The following is a 26,544-nucleotide window of genomic DNA, read 5'->3' on the forward strand; positions in this document are numbered from 1 at the left end:
AACGGACGAGTCCAAAAATTAGACGGACCCAGATACTATATCCATCGGTATATAAGGAAGATGATTGAAGTAGATGCCAAGTAGTGTTTCCATCGCTCCCCATTTCACTGTCAACAGGAATGTCGCACAAACTCGCAAATAAGAACATCCTACTTATCGGCGGCACATCCGGCATCGGATTTGCTGTCGCTAAAGAGGCCCTAGCAGAAGGCGCAAACGTGACCATTAGTTCATCCTCTGAGAAAAGAGTATCCGAGGCTGTCATTGCTCTTCAGTCCAGCACGTCAGCAAGAGCATCTTTGGTGCGCAGCTATGTGGCCGACCTGTCTGTCAAAGACCTACTGGAGAAAACCATTGAGCAGCTCCTTCAGTATGCCGCGCAACCATCTTCTATTGATCATATTGTCTTCACTGCAGGTGATGTACCTCCACTGGTGCCTCTATCAGAATCTTCTTTCGAAGACTTCGATGCATTTCTACCTGTGCGGTTCTACGGGGCGATGGCAGTCGGCAAATACGCACCGAAGTATATGACTGCCACCAAGAGTTCGTCGATTACTTTGACGACGGGTACCCAAAGCAAGAAGCCCACCGGATGGGTCCAGCCCGCCATTACTGGTGCCATAGATGGGCTGATGAAGGGGTTGGCTTTCACACTTTCCCCGGTTCGTGTCAACGCCGTCTCCCCGGGCTTCATCCTTACGGAGTTGGTCGAGCGACTACCAAAGGAGATGAAAGAAGGAGCAGTTGAAAAATACAAACGGAAATCTCTGACAAGAGATATCGGGTATCCCGAGGATACGGCCCAGGCATATCTGTATCTTATGAAAGACTACTTCGTGACGGGATCAACAGTGGCTACCAACGGCGGTGCTTGGCTGGTTTAGGCACTCTTATGACTCGATGAGACTACTGACTATGGGAATTTACTGGGAATGCGAAGATAGCCCGATAATTCTGTACGAATGTACAGGAGGAATTTTGTGAGTTTTCCTACAGCCTATGGCGGAAATTGTGACCGAATACAACAAACATTAAGAATGTGCTCTTTCAGAGCAAAAAGAATCATAATTGCTTTCTAACTCTACAATATTTTTCAAAGAGTAGCTTAAATTCAGGTCTCGTTTGAATTACAAGGCCTTTCCTAGGTATTTCTTCGCCAAAATTATGAAAATGTATGTATATAACTATACCTCGATCACTTTCAGGAATGCAGGACTCTCATAGCCTTCCACCACCTTGGAGATAGGTATGAGGTATGCTTCGGAGTTCTCTTCGTTCTCTTGTAGTTTGCGGACATAGTGCTGGGCGACTTTGAGCCACAACGCCTTCTCGTGCTCGCTTGCACCTTGGCCCTGCCAAACCCATAGCCGACTGCCAACGTCATAGAGGAAGACATCGTTTCCGTCAAAGTCAGACCGGTTGATCCGGCCGCCATCTTTGACAAGTTCGAAGGATAGCGTGCCCGACTCATCACTGAGACGGAACAATTTACGAGGATAAGAGGCGCTGGGATCCTCAGCGGTTCGCTTGGCAAAGGAGCCAGGACGAGGAGACTGGTAAGTTGATTGCTGTACGTCCTTGCCTCCCAAAAGATCGACGATGACCTTGGACCGCGATTCTAATTGTGAGAGAACCTCCACGTCAACATGTTTGGCGAGGGTCATGTCATTGACCACCTGTGCGGCCTTGGCCTTCTCCATCGGACTGCATTTCTTGCCCTGCCAGACCCAGATCTTCTCACCCTTATCCAGCACAAAAACATCGTTCTCATCAAGGGACTGCCACGTCGGCTCGACCTCGTATACAATGATCGCGCGGCCTCCGCCGGGATGCTTGAAGATTCGGAGCAAAGTCAGGACCTCCATTGGCTCCTCTGGTGTCACATGTGTGAAGCCAGAGCGCACACCACCCGACCGGACCTGGTAATGACGGAACAGAGACAAGAAGTCGTCCGAAGGCTGCGCCTGGGTCTCACGGTGCTGCGTAGCAGCGCCGTGCAAGAATTCGTCCAGCTCGACCGTCTTGTAGGCGGCCGTACCGGCCTCGTCTTGTGTGGTCTTGCTCCCGAGCCAGAAGAAGATATCGTGGCCGAGCTTCTCCTCTCCTTCTTGCTTGCCAACCTTGTAGGAGTGCAGCACGATGAAGCTATCCCCGTCGTAGAACTCGCCATATCGCTCCTTCGGCCATGGAACGACCTCGAAATTCTCAATTCGCCAGATGAAGAATCCGGCCCGCTGTCCGATTATCCCATTGTTCCATGCAGGTTCGGTTGCGGCGGAATTGTATTTGACACGGTGGTCGAGGTCGGATCCGATCAGCTCCACATTGCTATCCTTGATGTCATACTCTCTCAGGTGTACTAGTCCTTCGTGAGGCGCCATTTTCGGATTAAAAGAAGGAAGAATGAGAGAGAATGCGGGAGAGGAAGAGGAGGAGAGATTCGAGAGAAAAGGCGTCTGTGGTCTGCGAGATGTGAATGTTAATGAAGCTGAATGATTGCGGGAGAAAAGGGAAGAGCTACGTAGGTGGAGTGGGGCTGCGACCGCGGCGGGGAGGCTGTGCCTACGAGGCATCTGAATCTTCCATGTGTCAGAGCCTGGGTAGCTAGTCGCGACCGATGCAATTTGACCATTATTGTCCAGTGGACCTTATTTTCTATTGGGATTTTGAATCTCGAACTTGTTCTGCTTTTCCGCAGCCGCCTGAGAGAGTTGCGTCCTCAATCGAAGATGATTACTGAATGGAGATTGCCTTTTACGAAATACATAGTGGGTAGCTTCGATTAACAATATGATTATTCTTAGATAAAAGGAATACAATTAAAGCGATACTTGAGGGTCGGTAGGGGTTTATCATTAGTCTCTCAACTCACATTTTGGATCCGAAGACCAGCAGAAGAGCCGGTGGGGCCGACGCAACTAAAGAACACCGTTTTCCCAATGGGGTTTAGAGCAAGGGATTAGCCAACAACTACTATGTCTTCCCAAGATCATATCGGGGTCTTACGAAGGGAATGGAAAGGAGAAATCGGACCATAAATAGGGGATAGTTTCTTCCAAAATCTGAGAATCATTCACTACTACAACTTGATCTTCATATACTGATTCTCCTCAAATGGCACCAGAAACCCTAGATCTCACCGGCAAAGTGGCCATTATTACCGGCTCAGGTCGAGAATCTGGCATCGGAGCTGGCATTGCCATGGCCTTCGCAAACAATGGTGCTTGGGTGACAATAAACCATATCTCCGATGAGAGCGCACCTCGAGCGGCGAGTGTGGCCCAGAAGATTCGCAGCGAAGGCGGAAAAGCCATTGTCGTGCAGGCCGATGTTTCGACACCAGAGGGTACAAAGAAGTTGGTAGAGGAGACTCTTTCAGCATTCGGTGTTGAAAAGATCGATATATTAGGTGCGTGAAATGTCGACGTCTCCGAATCTGTTTACACTCAAGAAACTAACACTGAGTTACCAGTCAACAACGCTGCTGCTGGAATTCCACGCGGAGCTCTCCACGAGACGCGTGAAAGTCTTGACACCCTATTTTCATCTATCGTCTATGCACCGGTCTTTCTTATGCAAGCCGCAGTTCCACACATGTCTCGTGGTGGTCGAATAATCAACATTGGATCAATTGCTTCCCAGCTGGGCATGGGCCCCGTTGCTGCGTATGGCGCTGCGAAAGCAGCCTTGAATGCTTTGACCTATTCTATGTCCATGGAGCTGGGTCGTGGTTATGGCATTACAATCAACACATTGTGTCCTGGCCCTGTGAGCACAGGTGGTCTACCCAAGGAGCAGGCAGACCGCATCGATCGAATGCTCGTACCGTTGACGAGGGCGGAGGAGAGAATCGGCACCACATCTGATATTGCAGATGCGGCACTCCTGCTAGTCTCTGAGAAGAGCCGTTGGATCACTGGGCAGGTTATTTCTGTGAGTGGTGGGATCACGGGCGGCTAGAATGCTGGTATGAGAGTTGGGTTTATCATAATTATTTGAGACATTCTTTGTCAATAGCGGAGATGAACATTTCAGTATCCTTCTCTGAGCTCAGAACGTTGATCCAAATGAGATCGTGCATCATTTCAATTGCAATGCTCCCATTAGAGATCCGCATCGCCTTCATTTGTGAAGCAATTCTCTGGACAGCGAGTTTCTTGCTTGGTCCTGGTTCCAAACGTATGCCTGCAGTCACAAGAGCCCACAGCCGAAGAGTAGGAAATGAAAGCAAGTGATGATCAAGGGCTTGGCATTGAAGTAGGCTGAAAAATTTGCATTGTAATAAGCCCATCTCAGAGGCGCTCATTCCGTAATGTAATTTTAGATTGGCCAGTAGTATGAGCAACGCAAGTCGTGTCATTTCTTGGACCAAAGAAAGCGGGTTGACAATCTGAGAGTCCCACCGTGGCACTGAAAGAAGCTTGTGGGTTGTTGACCCGAGCATCTGGAGAGGGCCTATGTCGTCCTCCAGTTTCCAAAATCCCGAATCGTGGGAGCGAGAATTGACAAACTTTGACACGATTGCAGTTTGCTCAAATGCAGCTGTCAGACTGTCCAAATCCATGGAATTTCCCATTAGCTCCTTGAGTAGAGGTTGAGGTAGCCGGTTGGGTAGGTCTATAGACCCCTGTTGCCCTGTCTTAGAAGATAACGGATATTCGGGCAATAGGGGTAGACTGTCTTTAGCGGCAGATCCGAGCACGTCAAACCAACAAGTAAATAGTTGGAGCTCATAGCTCAAGTCTTTAAAGCCGCCTCTGATGCGTGAAATTCGGGCCAGGCCGTGAATGTGGTACGTCCAACGATCCAAGGTTCCTACATATAGCTGTCGGGTAGCTGTTGTGTTAAGAGTTATACGTGACCAATAGCATCGCTCAGGTTGAAGACACATACATCATGACAAATCAAGCCAAGAATGGTGGTAATGACTCCTTCACTGAGGCATTGATTGGTGTCTGAAAGCCGATTTGTAATTTGATTTACGCACTGGCCGTAGTACTTCAGTGCCTCCTCGGATTTTACATACTGAAAGCTCTCTGGACATCGAGCCTCATCCCAGAACATCGCTGCGTTTGCCATACACAGAGTGAACGCACTGTGATCGCTCAGGGCCATAGAAAACCAAATCTTCCGAAATGGCCGGTATTTGTATTCTGCCTCAGCATTCACTAGCAGTAAGAATTAGAGTCTAGTCAAACCAAACCACGTGAGACAATCATACTGAAACTAAGTAGTTCCAAAACCCTTGGCGTGGACTCCACCGGCAGTGAATATGAGCTCAGTGAGGGCGAAATAGGCGGAGTCAAATACGGGTCGCAGATTGGCTGCCAGGTAAAAGTCACTGCAGGTGCATCTCGGCGTTTTTGTCTGGACTTGCCGATTTCACGCATGACTCGCTGCCGAATAACACGTTGAGTGCGCTTCTCTCGCGTCTCGTCTGGGTGGGATATGTTCACAAATACAAGACCTTGCTGAGAGTCCATGATCGATGACCGCTACCACCTAGGCTCGAGATAGTTGGATAAGCATGAACCCGTGTTAGGATCGGGGCGCGCAAACTCATCTGTGCCAAGGGAGGCTGATGCGGTGGGGGCCGTCAGCCACAGCCTCGTTTCGTCCCCGGGCGCGATGACTCTTGGTTTGTTAATAGTCTCTCTTGTCAGCTCTTGGTTTACATGCAGACTTGTTCGCGACATTCTCTCAAATGAGTATGTTGACGCCCAAACATAAAACGCATCCTCGCGCTGCCCGGCATGTCAGCGCTCCCGGATCTTGTTCGAGACTCGAAGTTATCCACGACCTTTTCGTCAAAATATACGACCCACCTTGTCTTTGATTCATCTGCTGGACCTCAGAAGCAAACCAGACGCAAGCAATATGAAGAAAGATGGGCAAAATCCAAGGCCCTGGGCTCCAAACCCTTTGGAAGAGTATGGCTAGAGGAATGCGCCGTCTCTAAAGGGCCTGCGAAGCTTCGCGCCGTAAAACAGATCCCCAAAACCGACATTGGCTCGAAGCCAGACAGTTGGCACCGAGAACTGGAAGCGATCATCAAGTTTTCCCACCAAAAGGTACAGTCGATTCCTGGCCTCTCTGAGATCTTTTATGAGTCCGGTTGGCCTTATCACTGACCCTTTTTAGTATGACGGGTGTTTTGTCCGATCATCAGGATGGTTCGAAGACACTGAATCGATATTCATTGCGATGGAATATATTCCAAAAGGGGACCTCAGCGAGCATCTTGCCGGACCCCTTCCAGAGGTAGAGGCTCGAAAAATTACATATCAGATTCTCGAAGGGATCCAGTTTATGCATGAGAATAGCTTCGCCCATCGGGATCTAAAACCAGCCGTAAGCAAAAAACTACGAACCGTCTCTTATGGAAAAGGATTACCTGACAATAAAAAAGAATATATTCGTTGTTACCGCGGGCCCAGATTGGTGGGTCAAGATTGGTGATTTCGGGATCAGCAAACGCATTGATGATGGGCAGACAGCCCTGCGGACCATTAATGGCACACCGGGATTTATCGCACCTGAAATTGTGGCTCAACTATTTGATGTGGCCAACTGGGCTAACTTCAGTTACACTTTGGCTGTGGATCTATGGTCCCTGGGAGTGATTTGCTTCTTCATGTTGACGGGGCGACTGCCCTTCCACAAAACATATGACCTAATGACCTACTTCCGAGGTGACATGAGAGGTTCCGACATTTTTTCTGATATCCATGACGATCACAAGATCAGTAAAGAAGCATCTTCGTTTATGAAGACTCTTCTAGCAGCACAACCCACCAATCGTGGTAGAGTTGCGGGCGCGCTATCTCATGTTTGGCTACAAGGGTTGAAGCTGAGCCCTTTACCTTCGGGCTCTATTCATACCGAGACATTGAGGGTTTCACGGAGCAATATTTCTCGTATCAGTATGGTTGAAAGTGATGCATCCGCGCAATGGAGTGTTATCGACCCACCGACAGCTGATACTGTCCCAAAATACGAGACACCTCAAACCAGCATTATTGTATGCCATGAAGAAAAGTGCGAAAGGAATGATCCTTCAAGAAGATTTCCTACTATTGACGATCTAGAACGCCATAAAAAGAACGTTCATCCTGATTCTTTGGAACTGGATCCTCAGAAAATCATGTACCCGTGCTTTGGAAAAAACTGTCCGCGGCCAAACAGACGAAGACGGCTACGAGATCTCAAGCATCATCTACATCGCTATCATCCTTCAGAAAATGAGAGCAAACTGATCAAGAAGTGAGGTTGAACTAATCTGGGAGTGAGAGGTATTTGATAATTTGAACTAATTATTGAATAGATCATTGGATTGGTACGACTCCACCACAATTGGAAACTCAGATCATATATCAGGAGAAGGGGCTTCCCAAGCGGGCTCTGGTATAAGTCGAAACCAGGATTTCCTCGACAGGGCCCCCCTGCAACGGAGTCGAAGCTTATCTACGGAGCGTACGACTTCTCGGAGGGCAAAAAGATCGAATGATGAGCGAAACTATCGGCGATATGCAAACATGGACGCAAGCAATGGAGCATCCAATGGCTTTCAAAAAGAAGGCTCAGAGACGAGATCGAAAACATCCCGAAGACGACATGGCCATCAAGATGATGACTCTGTGGTTGATCAAAGATCCAGTATTCGATCTAGGTCAAGAAGCAGACCAAGACGGGCAAGGAGGGCTTTGAGTGATACATCTGATACATTTGATCATTATGATCGAGACTACAGCAGTAGTCAATCCGGCGCGTACACTCCTATCCGTAACCCAAAACAGAAATCATCATTCATCTCTGATCTGGGCGTGGGGATGGGTGTGCTGACAATGTTGTTGGGTCTCAAACGACAACGAGAAAGAGAACAGCGAGAAAAAGACCAACGAGAAAGAGGGCAAAGGACTAGAGCTAGATCCTATGACTATGAAGATAATGGAGGGGAGGAGTATTAATCAAAATTTTACGGCCTCTGCTGGAAATGATATGATGTACACCCCGGACTTCCAATCATAGAGCGGATCATGAAATCATCTTATTGAGATATATATTTTTCAAATGGCCTAGTTAATCGAAGCCAGCAGATTATTTTAAGCGAATGTTGCATTACGAAGGCTCCATTATCTAGCTATACAGGTAATCTCAGACCTCGACATTTCACTCTTTCACGCAGCTCAATTTCAGAATTCTTTCGCGAGATTCTTTAGGTCCTGCTTGCTGATAAAAATGGTTCGTTGTGAATGATGAGGAGGCTTGACAGCGGTGAATATCTTGAGTTGGAAGCGAATCTCGCGAGGGGTATAGGGTTTAGTATGACTGATGAACACCACATGAGGTTTAAGGTTATTAGTATTGTTCTCGGTAGACAACCAGGTGTAATAGTAGCTTTTAGTGTCTTAATTGCAGAGAACCGCATTCGACTCGTTTCTGACCGAGTGACGTTTGTCGAGCTTTGACGTTCCCAAATATCCAAGATAATCGATCTTGGACTCTGAGAAATTTTGGCAGTAATGCAGAGTCTGATTTTCATCTGAATGCTCAAACCAGTGCCGTGCGTCTAAATAAAATGATGGGAAGATGAAATGATGAGAAGATGATGGTTATGTTGTGGTGATGTGGGAGGTCACATTGTCTCGATGATGTAGGGCTTGATTATATGAGTACATATATTCCAACGCTGGCTGATGCCGCTTTGATGCCGCTTTGATACTGTCCAGGGATGGGATCGTAGCACGCATGCGACATATAATAACTCGATGTATTAAACTTCAATTTTATTCACAGCTAGTACTATAGCTTCATATCTTACTCTCGTACTTGACTTTCAGTGACGATACGCTCATTATATCTTGGTCGAGGGCAAACAAAGTTCCTTGGTCCGCGATCCACAGGGACCGGCCGAGGTCACGCGGCAATGATTTGAGCCGGCTTGGATCAGCCCTGCGCCGCATTTTGAGGACAGCGATCGGCACCGAGCACGGTGAATGGAGGATGCACAACGGCGACCCTGAATTGACTTTGGTCTTGCCACTCGACGTAAAAAGAATCCAGGAAACCGAAGGCACAGCGGAGCCGAGGGCAAGAATGAATTCCAAAGAAAAAAGAGTCTCAGGCATACAAAAGCAGCGCAGATGGCCGAGTTCGGGTGTCGGTGTCGGCCTGTTTAGCCCCAAGAGGGTTAGCGGCCGGATCATGGGCTGTCACATGACACGGAAGTCGTCCGCAAAACTCGAAAAATTCCATCGTAACAGACAAGCCCCTGAAGTGCCGATATTCGAAACGACTTCTAAAAATGTACGGAGTAGTCCAGAAGAGACGAATCCACTTGTTCTAGTTCTTGAGCATGGAAAAGCTTATTGCTAGCGTGTTCCACCTGCACCCTCTGAGCCTCCGTACACCGTCTCTAGACCGCCCGTCCAAAATACGTATTACGGACTCTCAGCCCTGAACTAAACCTTTCCCGGGGTTTTGCCGGCGAGTCGATACGGTTCTCGGTGCATGTACTTGGTACTCCGTATTCCGGCTGGGAGGCGAACTGTCTCAGCCTCGCCTATAGAATAGTTCATTCTCACTCTCACATGAACACTTCCCATGGAGGTCCGGCACCTAGTCGGAGGATCACCAAAAATTGTTCAATTATGATCCACGCTTTTATAGCCTTGAGAGAGGGGGCGCTAGCGGTCTATCTGCCGCTCTGGAAGGGAGCTCTCCGAAAAACATGTTATCTACTATACCGCCCGTGTACGGAATACGGAGTATAGAGTATTAATTGTATGAACTAGTTACCGTCCGTTGTCAGGGGCAGAAATGTGCCCACCATTCATCTGGCTCCGTGCCGCCCTGTGGTTCTCTATTTCATAGTACTGGGATAGCCCCTGGTCGATGTCCTGACCCGGTTAGCCGGCGTGAATTACGCTACATACTATAGACTAAACTTGGACGCTAAAGGAGGATGATCATCGGGATCGTGGACCATTGTTTTTTAATTTCATGCTCTTTGCTTATCTGGGGGTTTATTTTTATGCTCAGGTCATTGCAGTGCATTCCTAGGCAACGGTCCCCCGCCATCCGACGAACACGAGGAATGCCACTTGGTCAAATGTGGTCACCCAGACATGTGGCACAGCACAAAAGGCCTCCGAAGGCACAGCCACCGGTGTCATAGCCCGAACCATCAACTGCCCCGAGATCCAAAATTCCTGGGACTGAAATTACCGTGAGTTGTATCGTATGCCCTAAGATGGATCCTCGATAATCCCGGAAACCCACCATCCATTATCCCGGTGATAGACCAATCATTGGGAGTGGTTCCTGCACCTAAGGGGGCCAACCTGCCAGTACAATTGCGTACGGAGTTCAGTAATTCGGGTAGAGGGCGACGGCACCTGTAGGTACTCGTGATGCGCAGATCGAGGCTGAATACGGACTGATCGATAAATTTGCACCTGTAGACTTTCTATCTCGGTCGCATAGATGGGCTTTTTTTTCTCAATATGATGGTGACTCTCCACTTGAAATCTCGATAGTCCATACTCCGTACCGGCGGTACGGTCATGACGGTACCGTCCCGCTCGGAGTAAACAATAAGCGTTTCAGTGCAAGTAGCGAAACCAATCAGCGTCACCGGAGCGAGCATCGCCGCTGACTCAGCACCAAGGACGCGCAAGCCTCTGCCTTCACGGGCGTTCCCTCTTTTCCTCCCTGAAATCCTCAAATCCACTCTTCACCAAACCTCCTCCATTTCGACCCAAGTTCTTAATCGATCGACCCCCTTCTAGAACCATTTCCCTTCGTTTTTGACCTTTGTTAAATCTTTTATTATTTGCCTTTCCAATTAGCAGCCACTTCGAACGCCTCTCTTATATAAACGGAATCTCTCTTATCCCCCCACTCCCCAGCAACCACTCGCACATATATAGGGAGACTGGGTACACCCACATCAATATATATCATGGCTACGCTCGCAGAACACCCCCTACAATCAACGGCTTCGCCGATGCCCACTATGAATGCCAGTTACGACCAAGACCTCGACTCCTTCATCAACCTCGATCAGCTTACCTATACCTCCGCTGAACTCGCTCGCCCCAAGGTCGCGTTGGCCAGCCAGCCTTCTGTCGCCAGTGACTTTAGCGCCAGTGATGCTCGCAGCGCCAGCTTCGCCTCCAGCGGTCAATCTCCCATCGCATTCTCGGCCCCTAGCCACCACTACGAAGAACACCGCCAACAGACCGGCCTCCCTCCTGGGGCCTTGTCCATGACCTACAATCAGGTGGCCCCGATGGGCTTCAACAATGGTGGCCAAGGGTATCAGATGAATGGAGACATGTACGCTGGACAGATGAAGCGGGAAGAGGCCCCCTTCGACTTCAACACAGCCCCGGCGCCTAACCCATCCGAGATGGAGATCGAGCCAGAGGGCGTGAACAACACACCCTACTTTTTTCACACTACCAACCAGAACAAGAGCCAATACGTCGACCCCAACGCTCTCGGAGGCCATGAGCTGGCTCAGGCCGGTCCGTCCACTCAGGTCGGTCGCATGTACCCTGGCATGCATCAGCAGCAGGCTGCGATGGCCAAGGCTCAGCAACAGAAGCACGAGATGATGCGCCATCAGATGCAGCAGCGCCGCGTCGAGGATGGTGCGACCGCTCCCAATCGAGGCTCCCGCCAGCCGGACCCTGTTGTGGAGGAGCGTATCTCTCGTCTACTGCAGCAGATGCGTCAGAATGCGGTTGCCAATGGCGAGGTCTCTCCCTCTCCATCGTCTGTTCTTCCCCAGATGGCCAAGGCCAAGAAGGATGAGGCCGACATGGATGAGGATGAGCGACTTCTGGCTAGTGAAGAGGGAAAGAAACTCAGTAGCAAGGAGCGTCGTCAGCTGCGCAACAAGGTGTCCGCTCGTGCCTTCCGCTCCCGTCGCAAGGGTATGAATCTAACCTGCATTGTTTCGTTTATGGGAAATTTTTTAGCTAACGTTATATAGAGTACATCGGTCAGCTCGAGAGCGAGGTCGCAGCTCGTACCAACGAGTCTCATGAGCTACGTCTTCAAAACCGTGCGCTTTACGAGGAGAATGCTCGCTTGAATGACCTCGCCCGTATGCTCCTCGGTTCTCCTCACTTTGCCAATTTCCTGAACGACATGCCCGATACTGTCTCGTCTCAGATGCCGGCTCACCAGCAGCCTCAGCAGCAGATGCAGCCCCCACAATCTGCCCCGCAACCCACTTTGCAGGCCTCCGTTCCTAAGGAGACTGCCGCCACCCGCCCCCAGGAGTTCCAAATGCAGCAAAACCCCCAGGTCAACATGGGTATGGTCCCTAACCAGGGCATGGAGACTTCTATGACGATGAACAACAACGGTTGGAACTCGGGTATTGACATGAACTACGGCAACACTCCCGTTTTTGCTGTCATGGAGGTTCCTGAGGGACCCGCTCTTGACATCGAGGCCCTGTGTGGCAAGTCGTCAGTTTCCAGCGGCAAGGACGAGGTTCCCGTCCTTGATATCCCGGAGGTCGAGGCCCCGTCTACCAAATCCGACATGAGCATCATTGACACCGACTCCGAGCTTGATTCGTCGGACCCCGCCTTCGCTCTCTTTGTTGATTCTCCCGCCCCTGCTTCTTCTGATGATATGCCTGCCTTCAACGGTGTCCAAGCCGAGAAGGCGGCTCCCCACTTCCATCTGGTTGTTGACCACGGTGATAATGCATCCAACCAAGTGTCTGATGCCGCCAAGAACCGCCTGAGATACCTGTGTCAGAGCATGCAATCCGCCTTTGAGCGTGTGTCATCTGTCACTTCCCACCTTCAGTGATTCCCCTTTTAGCATCCTGCCTTTCTGGTTTATTTTTTTTCTTTGTATATCTCTCTATCTACTGGCATTGTCCTTTCATTTGTCTTGGCTCTCCTTCCTCCGTGTCTCTTCTCATGTCATGGTCATTAAACATCTACACTGCAATTTCTAGCTACCTCTTAGCAAGTGATTGGTTGGATTCAGATGTTCTACAGGGAGTTCCACGGCGCTCGTTTCCCGTTTCTTTTTTTTTTTTACCTCCCGGATTGGGCTTCGGGTTATATTTTGGGTGGAAATCTGGTAGCGGTTACCTAGGCGCATTCGATGGATGAGCGAAATAAGAGCTTGAATTTGATCTTACCTATTATGACTCACGTTTTTTCTGTAAGCCTGTAAATTTAAAGTCCACCCTCGTGCTTTAGGATCAGTGGTCTACAATAGGTAGATCCCTTGGGCCAATGGCTTGACGGTGTTGGTTGAGTCAAAAGGGCGGGCCGTGACGCAAATCATTTCCGGTCAAAAAAAAGTTCGGGCGGTGCAGCCTTGCTCCGCAACAAATAACCTGCACATCCTGCGCGTTGCACCACAATCGTCTATGATCGATTCTTTTTTCATTCCCGTTTATTTCAGCCAAATTGGCTTCCCTCAGTGCCCGCGGTAGCCTCTTTACCGTGGCTTCTCGCGCAGTCGCATCGCGCGTCTTCCCTCGGACCTCGATCTCGACATCCTCTCGTTTCGCCGCTGAATATCACAACAGCCCTAACAATCGAAGTCCAAGACCAAGACGGCCACCTTCCGGCTTGAAGCGCGTATCCCAGGCTCAATCACGGTCAGCCTGGCCCCAGCAGTGGATTCCACGTTCACGCAAATCTTCGAAGCCCCCGGTCCTTCCCTCCAAAAAGATCGATCCCAAAGCGTACCTCCTCCCTACGACTCGAACGAATCCTCGAGAATATTTGGTCTGCGACCCATCCCAGTTTCAAAATCCCGAAGATAAGACGGTACACATTCCCGCGTCGGGCGTATTCCCGATGAAGTTCTACTACCAGGTCGTCACCACTCCGACGGCCGACACCTCTGGCACGATCATCTCCCTCCACTTCCCCGACAAGCGGTATCTTTTCGGCCAACTCGCTGAAGGGACGCAGCGTGCATGTACGGAGCGTGGTGTAAAGCTGAGCGCAGTCAGCGATATCTTCATAACAGGCCGGACAACATGGGATAACACGGGTGGCATGATCGGCGTCATCTTGACCCAGGCAGACGCCAACGCGGCCTCTAATGCTGCGATGGAGGAGGAGAACCGAAAAAGGCTGAGCGCCGAGCTGCGTCAGGCTTGTCGGCACCGACAAAGAATAAGTCGGCGTTTGGTGCGGCGGGCCCGGTTGAGGAGAAACCGAACAATGTGACGGTTCACGGGACGACAAATCTTATGCATACCATGGCTACGGCACGCCGCTTTGTGTTTCGAAAGGGCATGCCGATTTTCATGCGAGAATATGGTGCAGAAAGCATCGCGAAGCAGATGCCCTCCAACGCAGAAGACCCATTTGAACAGCCCACATGGCTCGATTCTAATATCAAGGTTTGGGCTTTGCCTGCTCGCCCTCATTCGGCAAACAACTTCAGAGTCGCGCGACCTCAGAGTCCGCGGAAACGGAGTCTAGGAGAATTCCAGGAGACCGACAACCAGATCGACCAGCATGCTGAACATCAACTGATGAGACAGGCTGTCGTCTCTGACATGTTCAATTCCACCTGGAAGATGGATGCGCTTGTAGAGACGCCCATAGCCGAGGTCAAGATGCCTGCAACTCTCTTTGTGCGTAATCCAGAGACCAAGGATTTGGAACCTTACAAGGGCCCTATTCCGGGTGACAATCAGCCTTTGCCTGATATCAAGGTTCTTGTCCGGAAGCCCTGGCCCGGTGCTACCGTGGGTACTTTGCCACCTACCTCGCCATCATATGAGGCGATCTCCTATATCGTTCGTAACCACGACATCCGGGGAAAGTTTGATGTAGCGAAGGCTCAAGAGCTCAAAGTCCCCAAGGGCCCAGCATATTCGGAATTGACTCGCGGAGAGAGTGTGCAATCTACAGATGGCCGGACCATCACTCCACAGATGGTAATGGGTCCTGGAAGACCAGGCAAGGGAATTGCGATCTTGGATGTTCCGTCGCCCGATTATGTGGAGGACCTGCTGAACCGACCGGAATGGAACTCGCCCACTGTGACTACTGAGCTCAAGGCCTTTGTCTGGATCCTTGGACCCGGCGTGGGTGACCACCCGAAGCTCCAGGAATTTGTTGCACGCATGTCCCATTGCAAGCACACAGTATCAAGCTCGGATTACTGCCCCAACTATCTTGCCCTTACCAGTGCCGCCCAGGCTGCCGTCCGTCTGGCTCGCCTACGGGGCGAGAATTATCCCGTTCCCGTTCATGACAATGTGACTGTTCCCCAAGCTGGAACGCCTACCGCCGGAACCTCCCTGCAGAAGACTTCTTTCGAGCCCCTTGACCCCGGCTTGATCGTTGATATGGAACCCCAGTTCCAGATTAAAAGGGACGAGGTAATGACCCGCCTGAATACTGCAGAGACCATTTTCCAGATCCCTCGGAGCGTTGATCAACGGATGCGAACCATCCGCACCCGTGTGACGAAGAAGGCCTTCCGGGATCGACTGGCTGACATCCGCAAAGACCTGCCTGGCGCAGAGGTCGAAATTATCTCGCTGGGGACAGGTTCATCTATTCCGTCTAAGTACCGTAATGTCTCTGCAACATTGCTCAACGTTCCCGGCTATGGGTACTATCTCCTGGACTGTGGGGAAAATACTCTTGGTCAGATGAAGCGTGTTTTCGGACCGGAGAAGATGCGAGAAGTTCTCCAGAATCTGCGCATGATTTGGATCAGCCATTTGCACGCTGATCACCACTTGGGCACAGCGGCTGTTATCAAGGCTTGGTACCAAGAGAACTATGGGACTGATACCAAACAAGCATCGCAGGAATCGAGAACCAGGATCGAAGATGCTCTCCAAGAAAAACGTCTTGCCATCGCTTCCGATGAAATGATGATTGCCTGGCTAGAAGAGTATTCTGCTGTGGAGGACTTTGGCTTTGACAAGCTGCTTCCCCTTTGCGCGCATCCAGATACCACCGGTCCTAAAATCACGACCAAATTCTCCTTCCGACACAATCGCAATGGTAGCGCTCCTTTTGGAGTCAATTCGCTGGGCAGAACAATCCTTGATTTCAAAGATGAGTCCTCGCCTCTCACGCCACTTCTCAAGTCCTCCACTGGCCTAGCCGATATCCTCACTACGCGCGTGGCCCACTGCAAAGGCGCCCTTGCTGTCTCACTCGTGTTCCCTGATGGATTCAAGGTTTCTTACTCCGGCGACTGCAGACCCTCGGATAAATTTGCGTCCATCGGGCAAGGCTCGACCGTGCTCATCCACGAAGCTACCTTCCAGGATGACATGGTAGGATCGGCTCTGGCTAAACGGCACTCCACTGCTGCTGAGGCCATTGAGGTTGGTCGTCGCATGGGTGCCCGGGCCGTCCTTTTGACACACTTCAGCCAGCGATATCAGAAGGTTGCACACGTCGAGCAATGCGCCGCCGCAAACAAGCGCGACGATACGAGCTCAACCCAGCAGACTGAAAGTGCTGCGGAGAGGCAGTCGGGCGATGCAGATATCCCCTTCGACGATCCAGAAGAACCACCTGCTGCTCCCACCTCTGCCGCCGCCCTTCTGGACGATATTCGCTTCCCCAGCCCTGGTCGCCCAGGTCTTCCTCACTATGATGCCACTTCAAACGTGACTGTCCCGGTCGCTGCCGCTATGGACTATATGCGAATTAAGGTTGGCGATATTGCTATCGCGCAGGCTTTTGCCCCTGCCCTCGAGAAGATGATTGATATCCTGGAGAAAGATACCACCCAGCAGGCGGAGGCCGCGAAGAAGGTGCTCCGCGAGGCCGAAGAAGCTCGCAAGGCCCAGAAGACTAAGAAGTTTGGTGGAAAGAAGACTGCCGCCGCTGCTGTTGCAACCCTTGCTGTTACGGAAGAGCCGAAGCAGCCTGAGCTACCGGCTCACTCTGTCTGGAGCGCCAGTGAGAGCGAGAGTGGGTGGGAGACGAGTGACAATGAAGAGCGAGGGTCCTAATTAGGATATTTTGGTGTATATAGCATTCTGTGCATAGTCTATAGAAGACAGATCTCATATCCAATGTTCAACTGTGGTCACATTTTACTCCAATGGAATCCTGGTGGCTGGCGCTAAGACTCGCGGGGCTTATGTAGTAACTTGGCCCTGGGGGACCTCGGCAGTGATGGATCTATCAAGCTCCAAAGCAAAAAGCAAATACCGTTGTTTGCAGGCATAGACAGTCAAAGCAAGAGAGAGCTTCGCTCGGAATTATACCAACTGCTCATACCAATTGCCAATTTTTCTATTTCCTAGCAACAGCCGGAAATTCCACTCCAGTCGAACACCCCCACGCCATACTGGATTAGCACACCCCGTGGCCCCCCTCACCGCCCCATGGAGAAGCACGTCACTCCACGCGCCGGCAGCTCTTCGACTTATCGTCCAACCTCGCAATGACGACTCTCATCCCTCGCGAGCCCTACTCCCCCGAGGAGCTGGAGCGGCTGTACCCAAAGGGCTTGAAGCTGCAATTAGTGCAAGTGGTGAGTTCCAGAAGCTCCAATCCCCGCCCAATGTCACGCTTAGCTCGGCTAGTAACTAATCCCGGTCTTCAGTTCCTGCGTCATGGTATGTGTCCATTTCAAGCTTATGACAGATCGCGATGGCGCATATGCATTTGCATATCACAAACTAGGTGGATCCCTGACCATTCATAGGCGAACGTACACCGGTTTCTTCGCGGTTTCAAAATGTATGTTGCATATCCTTGTTCCGTTGGTTCCGGTTAGCTTGGACGCTGGGTCAATGATGATGCTAATGCGCCGTGAAGACAGGCTTAGCCCCGTGTACCTCTCCCTCCCTCGTTGACCCATGTATTTGAATCATAATCTGACCCGCCTGGTATCAGACTGGCCGTATTGTGGCGTCGCAAGACGCATGGTCCAAATGGCTTCCAGCAAGCAAGACCTTTCGTCATGGGAGGGCTTCCAATGGCGCCGGAAGATGGAGGCTTTCGGTAACAATGATGAGTCCGTTGTCGCCATGGGACCTGGAGCAGAGATTGAAGCTATATGGTTAGTTGAACATATTGCATTTATCCCAGTGCACTCCGCAACCCCCAAAACTTCAATGAAAACCGGAACTAACCAGTTGCGTAGCCAGCATGGCGAGCTCACCGACAAGGGCCGCGAAACGACGTATGCGCTAGGCCAGCGCATGCGTCACCTCTACGTGGATCAGCTTGGATTTATGCCAAAGGTCAAGTCTGATACCGAGGATATGTACTTGCGCGCTACTCCAATTCCCCGCGCCCTGGAGTCGATGCAGCAGGCTTTCTGGGGCATGTACCCGCCCAGTGCACGCACTCAGGATTTCCCACCCCCGGTGATCGTGGCTCGCTCTGTTTCGGAAGAAACTCTGTTTCCGAACGAGGGGAATTGCCGCAGATTCCGACAACTTGCTCGTCTATTCGCGGATCGCGCCGCGGCACGATGTGAGTTTACTGATTCTCTCATTCCTTTCTTTATCACGGCTGACGATTGATGATATCACAGGGAACGATTCTGAACAGATGAATTATCTGAACAGCCTCTGGTCAAAGTATATGCCAGAGACCTCGCCAAAGGTGGCCGTTGATGCTCATCCCCGTCTTTCCGGTATCATGGATACCGTAAATGCTACTGACGCCCATGGCCCCGCTACCAAGCTCCCCTCGGAATTCTATGACAAGAAGGGCCGCGCCGTTATGGATCGTATTGCGGTCGAGGAATGGTTCGCCGGCTACAACGAGAGCAACGAATATCGCAAGCTCGGCATTGGTGCTCTCATGGGTGACGTTGTCGACCGTATGGTCAGCACGGCGGTAGATGGTGGCTGGCGCAGCGAGAGCTCTGCCTCGGGCACTGGTACTCACGAAACCGGCAAGGCTATCAAGTTTGCCATGAGTGGATGTCACGACACCACCCTTGCAGCTATTCTATCGAGTGTGGGCGGCTTCCAGGATGAGTCATGGCCGCCATTCACCTCCTCTGTCGCAGTCGAGCTCTTTTCCCAGGCCCCAAGCAACAGTGCGAATGCCGGCACCATGCTTGAGGAGTTCTCCAATCCACTCGTTGCACCCAAGAAGCCCGGTGTTCTCTCGTCCCTTCTTGGCGGCGGCAAGTCTACGCCCAAACAGCCCGTCCCCTCGGAAACCGCACGCACCCCTCTTGCTTCTTTCCCCGAGGAGACTCGCGAGTCCCTGCGCCGATACTATGTCCGCATTCGATATAATGATCGCCCTGTGCGTATCCCTGGCTGTGCTGCCAAGGCTGAGAATCACCTCCCTGGCGACGACAGCTTCTGCACGCTGGATGCCTTCAAGGAGATTGTTGATAAATTTACACCAAAGAGCTGGCAGGCCGAATGCATGCAAAACCTCGGCGAGGGTATGCACGGCCCTAATGATGCGAACCGCGTCCCCGCCGGCTTCTAGATGAGGTGTTGTTTCTTGTATACCCTCGTTCTCTCGCTGCCTCGTGCGTCTTGAGTGTTTTGACTTTGCGTATTCTTTCATCCTTTTCATGCAGATAAATTGGGGTTTATTGAGATGAGATTATGTACATTTCCGAAAGATAGCAACTCCCCGTATAATCACAGATCGAAGATTGAATCAAGACTTCTTCAATAGCTCCTCCGTTTCCTTTTTCAACGCCGACATCTTTTTCGACGAGGCCTTCATCAGCATCCAGCGTGGAAGGATATCAAAGGCTGCACCCTGAATCCAATGCCAGAAATATCCCCAAACGATCACCTGCCCACATCCAACCCGATTCAGCCCAGCCTTGGCCATCATCCGCCCATTCGGTACAAACGCGCCGCTGCCGACCGCGAATCCTGACGTTCTCACCTGTCCCACTCGCAAGCCTAGAACCTCCACGCCGTATTGCCGTGCCAGACACTCTGCCTCCAGCGCCCGCGTGAATGTATCCACGTACCCCTTCGTCGCCGAGTAGACAGTAATAAACGGCAGCCCATACGCCGAGAACGACGACACATTCAGCACCAGGCCTGATCGGCCCTTACCCGCCAACAGCGGCAGCAGCACCCGCGTAATGTGCGTCAGGAAGCCTAGATTTCGATCAATCGTGGCCTGTGCGTCTGCAAAGGAAAGCATATCCAGCGCCGTAAACGGCTTCGTCTCCCCGCCGACATTGTTTACTAGCACGGTAAGCCGGCCACCGTGCTCGTCGGTGATCGCCTGCACCTGCGCGGCGACCTGGTTCACGGCTTGGCCCGCGCCGACCACATCCAGCACGATGATGCCAGTTTTGCGGTCGGGATACGCAGCGCGGAGCTCGCGAGCGCGCTGGTCGAGCTTCGAGGCACTGCGGCCGTGCAGGATGACGTTGAAGCCGCGGGCGCAGAGCTCTTCGCAGAAGCCAAAGCCAATTCCGTCCGTTGCGCCGGTGACGAGGGCCCAGTTGGTGCCGCTCTGGTTGTAGCGCTTGAGCTGGCAGGGGAGGATGTACACGGCTGCTTGGCGGGTGAACTGAACGGCAAAGTAGGCGAGAGCTGCGGCGCCGATGGTGCTCAAGCTGGGAGTCCAGTCTTTCAAAGTCATTATGGGTGGAGGTGTTGCAATGGAGCTTCAAGCTTGAAAGGGGGTGGTTATGGAATATCGGTGTGACTGGAAGGATCGAGGCTGGTCCCGGCGGTTGATGAAAGTTTGTTTATTATTGAAGAAGACCAAAATGGAAAGTTGCACGAACTTGGGAACTATACTGTGTGCTTTCTCAGTCGGTGTACTTTGATACTCGCCTTTAAAAAGGCGGACAGGATGTACCTTTTATACTTCCTTTGGACCCTTTGCCGGCGCTTCTGTTGAAGATCGGCCCGGCCAGGAAACCGAACGCCGACGCCGACCTTTGGTCCTCGGAGAATATTTCCAGTAACATCTCAACTTCCCTCGGGAGATGAGACCCTTGCACGGGTCGAAATTAACATTCTCTTTTCTACTCTAAAATAAGTCCGGGCCTCGTCTTGATCAACGGATTCCCACACCCAGCTCTTTCGGCTTCTAAGAACTCTGAACTAAATGGATAGTCGGCATACCCAGCCTCTTCCATGATAGCATAAAACGTTTCCCGATCATACCGATTAAGAGGAATCTGATGCCGAATCCGAAAAGGTAAATCCGGATTAGCCAGAAAATGACGGCCAAAAACAACAGCGATGTCATTTCCCTGATATTCCTCCTCAAATGCACGTTGGATGTTGTCTGGATTATACCCACCGGCCACAAGCACGGGAGAAGTCTTCCCCCATATGTCAAAAAGAAAATTGATGCCTGCGCCCTTTTCGCAGTCTATATTGTTAATAACACGCGACTCGATACAGTGGAGATAGGCCAGCTTGAGGTCTTTCAAGCGCTCCACGAAATAGGTAAATTGAGGTATCGGATCATTCATTTTCATGCCTTGCCATGTATTCCATGGACTTAGTCGGAAACCGACTCGTTCAGCGCCGATGGCATTTACCACTGCTTTCGCGACTTCGAGGCCGAAGCGAGCACGGTTTGGGATGCTACCGCCCCATTGATCACTTCGTTGGTTACTCACGTCTTGCAAGAATTGGTCAACGAGGTACCCATTCGCTCCGTGGATCTCAATTCCATCAAATCCAGCACGAACGGCGTTCTTGGCGGCGGTTGCAAAGTTGTTGATGATCGTTTCAATCTGATGTTCAGCCAGTTCCTTCGCAACAGGGGCACCTGGTTCCATTGGAATTGAGCTCGGGGCAAGTACTTCATACCCACCCTCGGCCTGAAGTTGAACAGGATCAGCAGCCCTGCCGATCGCGATCAATTGGCAAAAAATGAAACTTCCTTTGGCGTGAACAGCATCCGTGATTTCCTTCCAGCCGTTTATTTGGGCTTCACTCCATATTCCTGGTGCATGTCCTGCACCACCCTCGGAGGCTGAGACCTGGGTTGCTTCGGCGATAATCATCGTTCCTTTGACGGACGCCCGCTGTTCATAGTATATTTTGGAAATCGGAAGTGGGACATGGTTGGCGTCGGCGCGAAACCGAGTTAGAGGGGCCATGACGACTCGGTGGATGAGTTGAACTTTCCCAATTTGAAGAGGCTCGAATAAGTTGGAGGACATCGTTGATTCGAACGCGCGGAGTAATAGGGGTGATGCGTCATTTGATCTGATGTTATTCGGAAGGGCATATGGAGTCGAGGGAAGTACAGACACATTCATATATTTGAATAATTACCGATCACATTCAACGGCATATCTCAGCACCGCAGATTTGTAATAAATCTCCGAGAACTCAGCCTGTTCTGAGTGTGCTTGTTAATTGAACATCTCGACGTGGGTCTTCTTTCTAGAGCAGAGAGTACGGATTGGGCAGGGAGGATGTGGAGCACCTCCAAACACCTCCATATCTGTCTCCACGTGCACGGAGAGAATAGAAGCAAATCGGAAAGATTTTTTTATTAGTAAAATATCTTTAAATAAGCCAGGTTAAATAGGACCAAATAGTGAAAATCAACGAGGGAGACCCTTTTGACGTACAGTCCGAAGACCGTGTTCCAAGCCTCTAAAAGCATCTTTCGTGCCTTTGGCTTTGCACGAAAGCAACGCGTGCTGCCACAAAGAACTTCGACAGAAATGCATTTGGAATGGCTTCGCGATAGCTTCCTTGGACAATGCCTGCGCTATGTTCACAATCCATCTTGGTTGAGGTACAAGGAAGAATTAACGGATTGGCGAGACAGATCGGATCCCGGTCATGTTCTTCAAGATAAAGATACCGTTCGGGTCGAGTGGTATTCTCCAGGCGACGAAGAGAACCCTTATAACTGGTCACAAACCAGAAAGGCATTTGTCACCACAGTCATTGGAATATATAGCTTTGTGGTCTATATGTCCGCCCCGATCTACACTCCAAGTGAGAAAGCATTTATCAAGGAATTCAATGTAAACAACGCAGAAGCCTCCTTAGGACTCGCCCTCTACGTGTATGTCTGATCAGATTTCAAGATATCTTTTTGTATGTTGATGCTCATACCTGGACAGGCTGGGCTACGGTACCGGCCCTTTATTCTTCAGCCCCCTTAGTGAGATTCCTCTCATGGGCCGAAGTCTTCCTTATGTTGCATCTTTTTTCCTTTTTTGCATCATCAGCATTCCAACAGCAATTTCCCCAAATGCGATTGGGTTTTATTTCCTTCGTTTTCTCCAGGGATTCTTCGGAAGTCCCTGTCTGGCTACCGGTGGCGCTTCCATTGCAGACATGTACTCGCCCGACGTGCTCCCTCACGCAATGACGACATGGGTACTCTGTGTATTCTGTGCTCCTGCCATCGGTACATTAGTATCGGGATTTGCAATTCCAGTCTTTGGCTGGCGATTCTCCATGTGGGAGATTTTAATGGCAGCAGCTCCTGTCCTGGTTCTGCTGTTACTGCTTCCCGAGACTAGCGGTCCTACCATTCTACATCGACGTGCAAGACGTCTAGAAAGGATTGACAACTCACCCACTCGGAAATACAAAACAGCTGCTGATGAAGCCCAAGAAAACGTCTCTTTTCATGCTGTTGTTCGCGAATCGCTCCTCATCCCGTTGAAGATCACCCTTCTCGACCCGGCAATTCTTTTCTTGAATTTCTATACATCTCTCACCTATGGCATTTATTACTCTTTCTTTGAAGCTTTTCCAATTGTCTACCAGGAAATATACGGCTTCAATTTAGGAGAGATGGGCGCAGCTTTCCTCGCCATCGTTATCGGGTCAATCTTTTCATTTGTGATCTACAATATCTACATCCACAAGTCTTTTGTTCCCGGTGCAAGAAACGGCAAATTTCAGAAACCGGAAACTGTTCTAGGACCGGCTCTTTTTGCGTGCTTTGGACCGTCAGTTGGGCTATTTTTATTTGGCTGGGCGGCGAGACCTGAGATTCACTGGGTAGTTCCTAGTTTGGGTATCGTCATCTATCCAGCCTGCGTTTTCATCTTGATGCAATGTGTTTTCCTCTACATTCCAGCTTGTTACCCGCAACATGCTGCAAGCGTGTTCGCTGCTACAGATTTTACTCGAAGTGCCTTTGCTTGTGCAGCCGTCATCTTTTCGCGGCCTCTTTATGAGAATCTCGGCATTGGTTCTGGTTGTAGCTTGTTGGCAGGGTTGACTTTTGGTTGTGTGATTGGGATATACATCTTGTATAACTATGGCGAGGCATTGCGGCTGAGGTCGAAATTCGTTTCAAAGTGGTGAGGTTTCTGTGGTCTTGCACGCATCGTTCCGCGTTATCTTCTCAGTTAAATTGGGCAACACCGCTTCTGCGATAGAATTGTACACAAGCCCATGTATGTTTCTAGAGACATTTTAGACTTTATTTTAATATTTGTGCTTAATAGATCGATTGGAAGGTATCTAGAAACTAGGGTATTGAAATATCTCAAAAATCCATCCTCCATGGAGGAAGCTGAACGATCCCTGACCGTGGATTCTCCATTGCATCGGAATTTAGTCTTTTGAGATGACGCAGTGTGATGATCAGACGCTGTATTTAATCAAAGCTTAGGTACTCAGCTGAGCATGCCCAAGTTTTTGCTCGCATCTTATTGCGTACATGTCAAGTCCATCGCCTATTATTTTAAGTATTGCCCATTGTTCGTTGCCTCTGATCAGACGCGCCCAAAGTTTTACCACAGCGGAGCCAAGGTAGTCACAGTTCGAAGAATCCGAAGGTCTTGGCCAAAGGTCCTCGTCTCCGGAGGTTCTTCCTTCCTCAACAATATCACCAATCCAGCTTACTAACTGCACTTCGTGTTCTGAATCCGCTAAGTTAGCTGATAATTTTAAACTGACCGACTAAGGTCAATATTCCGGTGGAGGAGAGAACGTACCATCAAGTGGTCGCTTTGTTTGGCAATCAGCTATACAAAACAACCATTTGCTGAGAAATATTGCAAACTCCAGTCCACACAGTGAGTGTTGGATGCTCCAAACAAAGGAATGACTTCGAGCGACGAAATTAACACCCAATCTTACTGGTATGCTTAGGGCGTGCGTTGCATGTAGAATTGCTGGAAGCAAATACGGACCAGGAGGCAGTCGTGGCATTTGCAAAAGTCGGTTTGCAATCTGCTCTGGATCTCGACATCGTAGTATTCTGTAAGATCCAAGTTCAAGACCAAGCCGAACATATGCAAGTCCAAGGAGCGCGGTGGATGTAAAAGTAATGGGTCCATTTGGATTCCGAGGATCGAGGCTTGATTCGGGAGCTCGTTGCCACTGAGTCGTCCATGCGTGAAGGCTATCCCTGACAACCAGCAGATAATCGATGTCAGAAAATTCGAGATTCCCAGAGAATAAATTACTACTCACCGCATGATGTCTTTTTGCCTATTCATCAAGCTGCTATCCACGTCATTATAGGGCCCGAGCGCTTGGTACACCATGATAATTTTCTGGATTATGGCATGCAAGAGAATGTAGTTTGCAAGAGGAGATGGTGTAGGCTGTTCATGAGGGGGTCGTAATTCTCCGGTACTCTTCATCAGTCGTTGGAGGGCATCTTGAAACATCAACTGTTCTTGGTAATTTGACCTCTTAAGTATTGACCATCTTTCTTGGCTGTGAGCAATCCACTCAAGGCAATGACACGGAAGACGAAGGTTAATCTCGTTACTCAATATAATCGGTGGCATACCAAATGTGATAGAGTGTAAATTTAGCAGCGTAAAAGAGAAAAGTTTTAATCGCCGGTCTGACTCTTGCCGAACCCAAGAGCGCCAATCTGAAATTTCATCATGCTGGCTTTCATGGGTCTCTACCAGCTGACATTCTCTGACGCATCTCGCAAGAAAACTTTGAAGGTTGAAAGCTTCTCGAACGATTTCGTCTTCTTTTTGCCAACTCGCAAAGGCAATAAGAAAGAAAGCACAGCGGGCTTCGCGCATTACCGCAGTGTACCGCAAGCTGATAGAGTCCGGATGATTCATCTCCTGGCGATGGTGAACGGAGTCACTGTTTGATTCTCCTGAGACGTCGTCCGTAGTTTCTGAACTTTCCCTTGCTCTTATTCGTTCCCATAAAATATTCTTCGCTGCAAACCAGAGTTTTACAGCCTTTCTATGCTCATGTCGATATTGAGCACCAAGTGCAGACATAGCTAATAGTATCTCTGGCTCACAATCGTCGACTTTAAATGTTGGGATATGAACCATTGGTAGATGGGGATAGAATCCATCGAAGAAGCCATTGATAAACCGCGTAAGCGAATGACAAGATGGCAAATCTACATCAGTTAGGCCTGTTCTAGATTGCGTCAGTGCCTGGAGAAGTAGAACCCGATGTTGCCCAGTGACTGTCAAGATGGGCAAGGTGAGAACACCGAATTCGGCTAGGATATTTGACTATGTTAGGAATCAATTTTTAAGCCGAGAGTTAGTCGAAGGTTCTTACCAACTGTTTCTCTTTCGGTTGGAAGTTTGCTTAGTGTACGGTCTCGCTCTGTGGGTCGTTCCAGAGAGGAGTACGCAGGAGATGGAGTTGGTAAAAAG

General features: G+C 50.2%; 13 protein-coding genes across 13 annotated transcripts; 9 read left to right on the forward strand and 4 right to left on the reverse strand.

Annotated features, from left to right (window-relative positions):
* Positions 1-119: 119 nt before the first annotated feature.
* On the forward strand, positions 120-887 carry N7462_006084 (uncharacterized protein; the record flags this gene model as incomplete). Its single annotated transcript, XM_057077802.1, has 1 exon — positions 120-887. The coding sequence occupies one exon, from the start codon at positions 120-122 to the stop codon at positions 885-887; it is 768 nt and encodes a 255-aa protein (XP_056933382.1).
* A 300-nt stretch (positions 888-1,187) lies between these two features.
* N7462_006085 (gelsolin family protein) lies at positions 1,188-2,384 on the reverse strand (the record flags this gene model as incomplete). Its single annotated transcript, XM_057077803.1, has 1 exon — positions 1,188-2,384. One exon carries the CDS (start codon positions 2,382-2,384, stop codon positions 1,188-1,190), a length of 1,197 nt encoding a protein of 398 aa, XP_056933383.1.
* A 733-nt stretch (positions 2,385-3,117) lies between these two features.
* N7462_006086 (SDR family NAD(P)-dependent oxidoreductase) lies at positions 3,118-3,963 on the forward strand (the record flags this gene model as incomplete). Its single annotated transcript, XM_057077804.1, has 2 exons — positions 3,118-3,412; positions 3,476-3,963. 2 exons carry the CDS (start codon positions 3,118-3,120, stop codon positions 3,961-3,963), a joined length of 783 nt encoding a protein of 260 aa, XP_056933384.1.
* Positions 3,964-3,994: 31 nt separating this feature from the next.
* Positions 3,995-5,486, reverse strand: N7462_006087 (uncharacterized protein; the record flags this gene model as incomplete). The annotated part of the gene is made up of 4 exons (XM_057077805.1): positions 3,995-4,828; positions 4,897-4,939; positions 4,991-5,171; positions 5,225-5,486. 4 exons carry the CDS (start codon positions 5,484-5,486, stop codon positions 3,995-3,997), a joined length of 1,320 nt encoding a protein of 439 aa, XP_056933385.1.
* Positions 5,487-5,756: 270 nt separating this feature from the next.
* Positions 5,757-7,270, forward strand: N7462_006088 (serine/threonine-protein kinase; the record flags this gene model as incomplete). The annotated part of the gene is made up of 3 exons (XM_057077806.1): positions 5,757-6,074; positions 6,145-6,354; positions 6,413-7,270. 3 exons carry the CDS (start codon positions 5,757-5,759, stop codon positions 7,268-7,270), a joined length of 1,386 nt encoding a protein of 461 aa, XP_056933386.1.
* A 239-nt stretch (positions 7,271-7,509) lies between these two features.
* N7462_006089 (uncharacterized protein) lies at positions 7,510-7,714 on the forward strand (the record flags this gene model as incomplete). Its single annotated transcript, XM_057077807.1, is given in 2 exon segments — positions 7,510-7,659; positions 7,673-7,714. 2 exon segments carry the CDS (start codon positions 7,510-7,512, stop codon positions 7,712-7,714), a joined length of 192 nt encoding a protein of 63 aa, XP_056933387.1.
* A 3,252-nt stretch (positions 7,715-10,966) lies between these two features.
* Positions 10,967-12,840, forward strand: N7462_006090 (bZIP transcription factor; the record flags this gene model as incomplete). Its single annotated transcript, XM_057077808.1, has 2 exons — positions 10,967-11,945; positions 12,005-12,840. 2 exons carry the CDS (start codon positions 10,967-10,969, stop codon positions 12,838-12,840), a joined length of 1,815 nt encoding a protein of 604 aa, XP_056933388.1.
* Positions 12,841-14,260: 1,420 nt separating this feature from the next.
* On the forward strand, positions 14,261-16,996 carry N7462_006091 (ribonuclease Z; the record flags this gene model as incomplete). The annotated part of the gene is made up of 1 exon (XM_057077809.1): positions 14,261-16,996. The coding sequence occupies one exon, from the start codon at positions 14,261-14,263 to the stop codon at positions 16,994-16,996; it is 2,736 nt and encodes a 911-aa protein (XP_056933389.1).
* Positions 16,997-17,433: 437 nt separating this feature from the next.
* N7462_006092 (putative acid phosphatase) lies at positions 17,434-19,454 on the forward strand (the record flags this gene model as incomplete). The annotated part of the gene is made up of 5 exons (XM_057077810.1): positions 17,434-17,608; positions 17,676-17,732; positions 17,889-18,054; positions 18,139-18,473; positions 18,535-19,454. 5 exons carry the CDS (start codon positions 17,434-17,436, stop codon positions 19,452-19,454), a joined length of 1,653 nt encoding a protein of 550 aa, XP_056933390.1.
* A 177-nt stretch (positions 19,455-19,631) lies between these two features.
* Positions 19,632-20,582, reverse strand: N7462_006093 (putative short chain dehydrogenase/reductase; the record flags this gene model as incomplete). The annotated part of the gene is made up of 1 exon (XM_057077811.1): positions 19,632-20,582. One exon carries the CDS (start codon positions 20,580-20,582, stop codon positions 19,632-19,634), a length of 951 nt encoding a protein of 316 aa, XP_056933391.1.
* A 391-nt stretch (positions 20,583-20,973) lies between these two features.
* Positions 20,974-22,128, reverse strand: N7462_006094 (alkene reductase; the record flags this gene model as incomplete). Its single annotated transcript, XM_057077812.1, has 1 exon — positions 20,974-22,128. The coding sequence occupies one exon, from the start codon at positions 22,126-22,128 to the stop codon at positions 20,974-20,976; it is 1,155 nt and encodes a 384-aa protein (XP_056933392.1).
* Positions 22,129-22,641: 513 nt separating this feature from the next.
* N7462_006095 (MFS transporter) lies at positions 22,642-24,250 on the forward strand (the record flags this gene model as incomplete). Its single annotated transcript, XM_057077813.1, has 2 exons — positions 22,642-22,991; positions 23,050-24,250. 2 exons carry the CDS (start codon positions 22,642-22,644, stop codon positions 24,248-24,250), a joined length of 1,551 nt encoding a protein of 516 aa, XP_056933393.1.
* Positions 24,251-25,791: 1,541 nt separating this feature from the next.
* Positions 25,792-26,016, forward strand: N7462_006096 (uncharacterized protein; the record flags this gene model as incomplete). Its single annotated transcript, XM_057077814.1, has 1 exon — positions 25,792-26,016. The coding sequence occupies one exon, from the start codon at positions 25,792-25,794 to the stop codon at positions 26,014-26,016; it is 225 nt and encodes a 74-aa protein (XP_056933394.1).
* Positions 26,017-26,544: the final 528 nt, after the last annotated feature.

The sequence above is a fragment of the Penicillium macrosclerotiorum genome (assembly GCF_028827735.1).
Source record: "Penicillium macrosclerotiorum strain IBT 26536 chromosome Unknown utg000006l_segment0_segment0, whole genome shotgun sequence".
NCBI classification, from domain to species: Eukaryota; Fungi; Ascomycota; class Eurotiomycetes; order Eurotiales; family Aspergillaceae; genus Penicillium; species Penicillium macrosclerotiorum.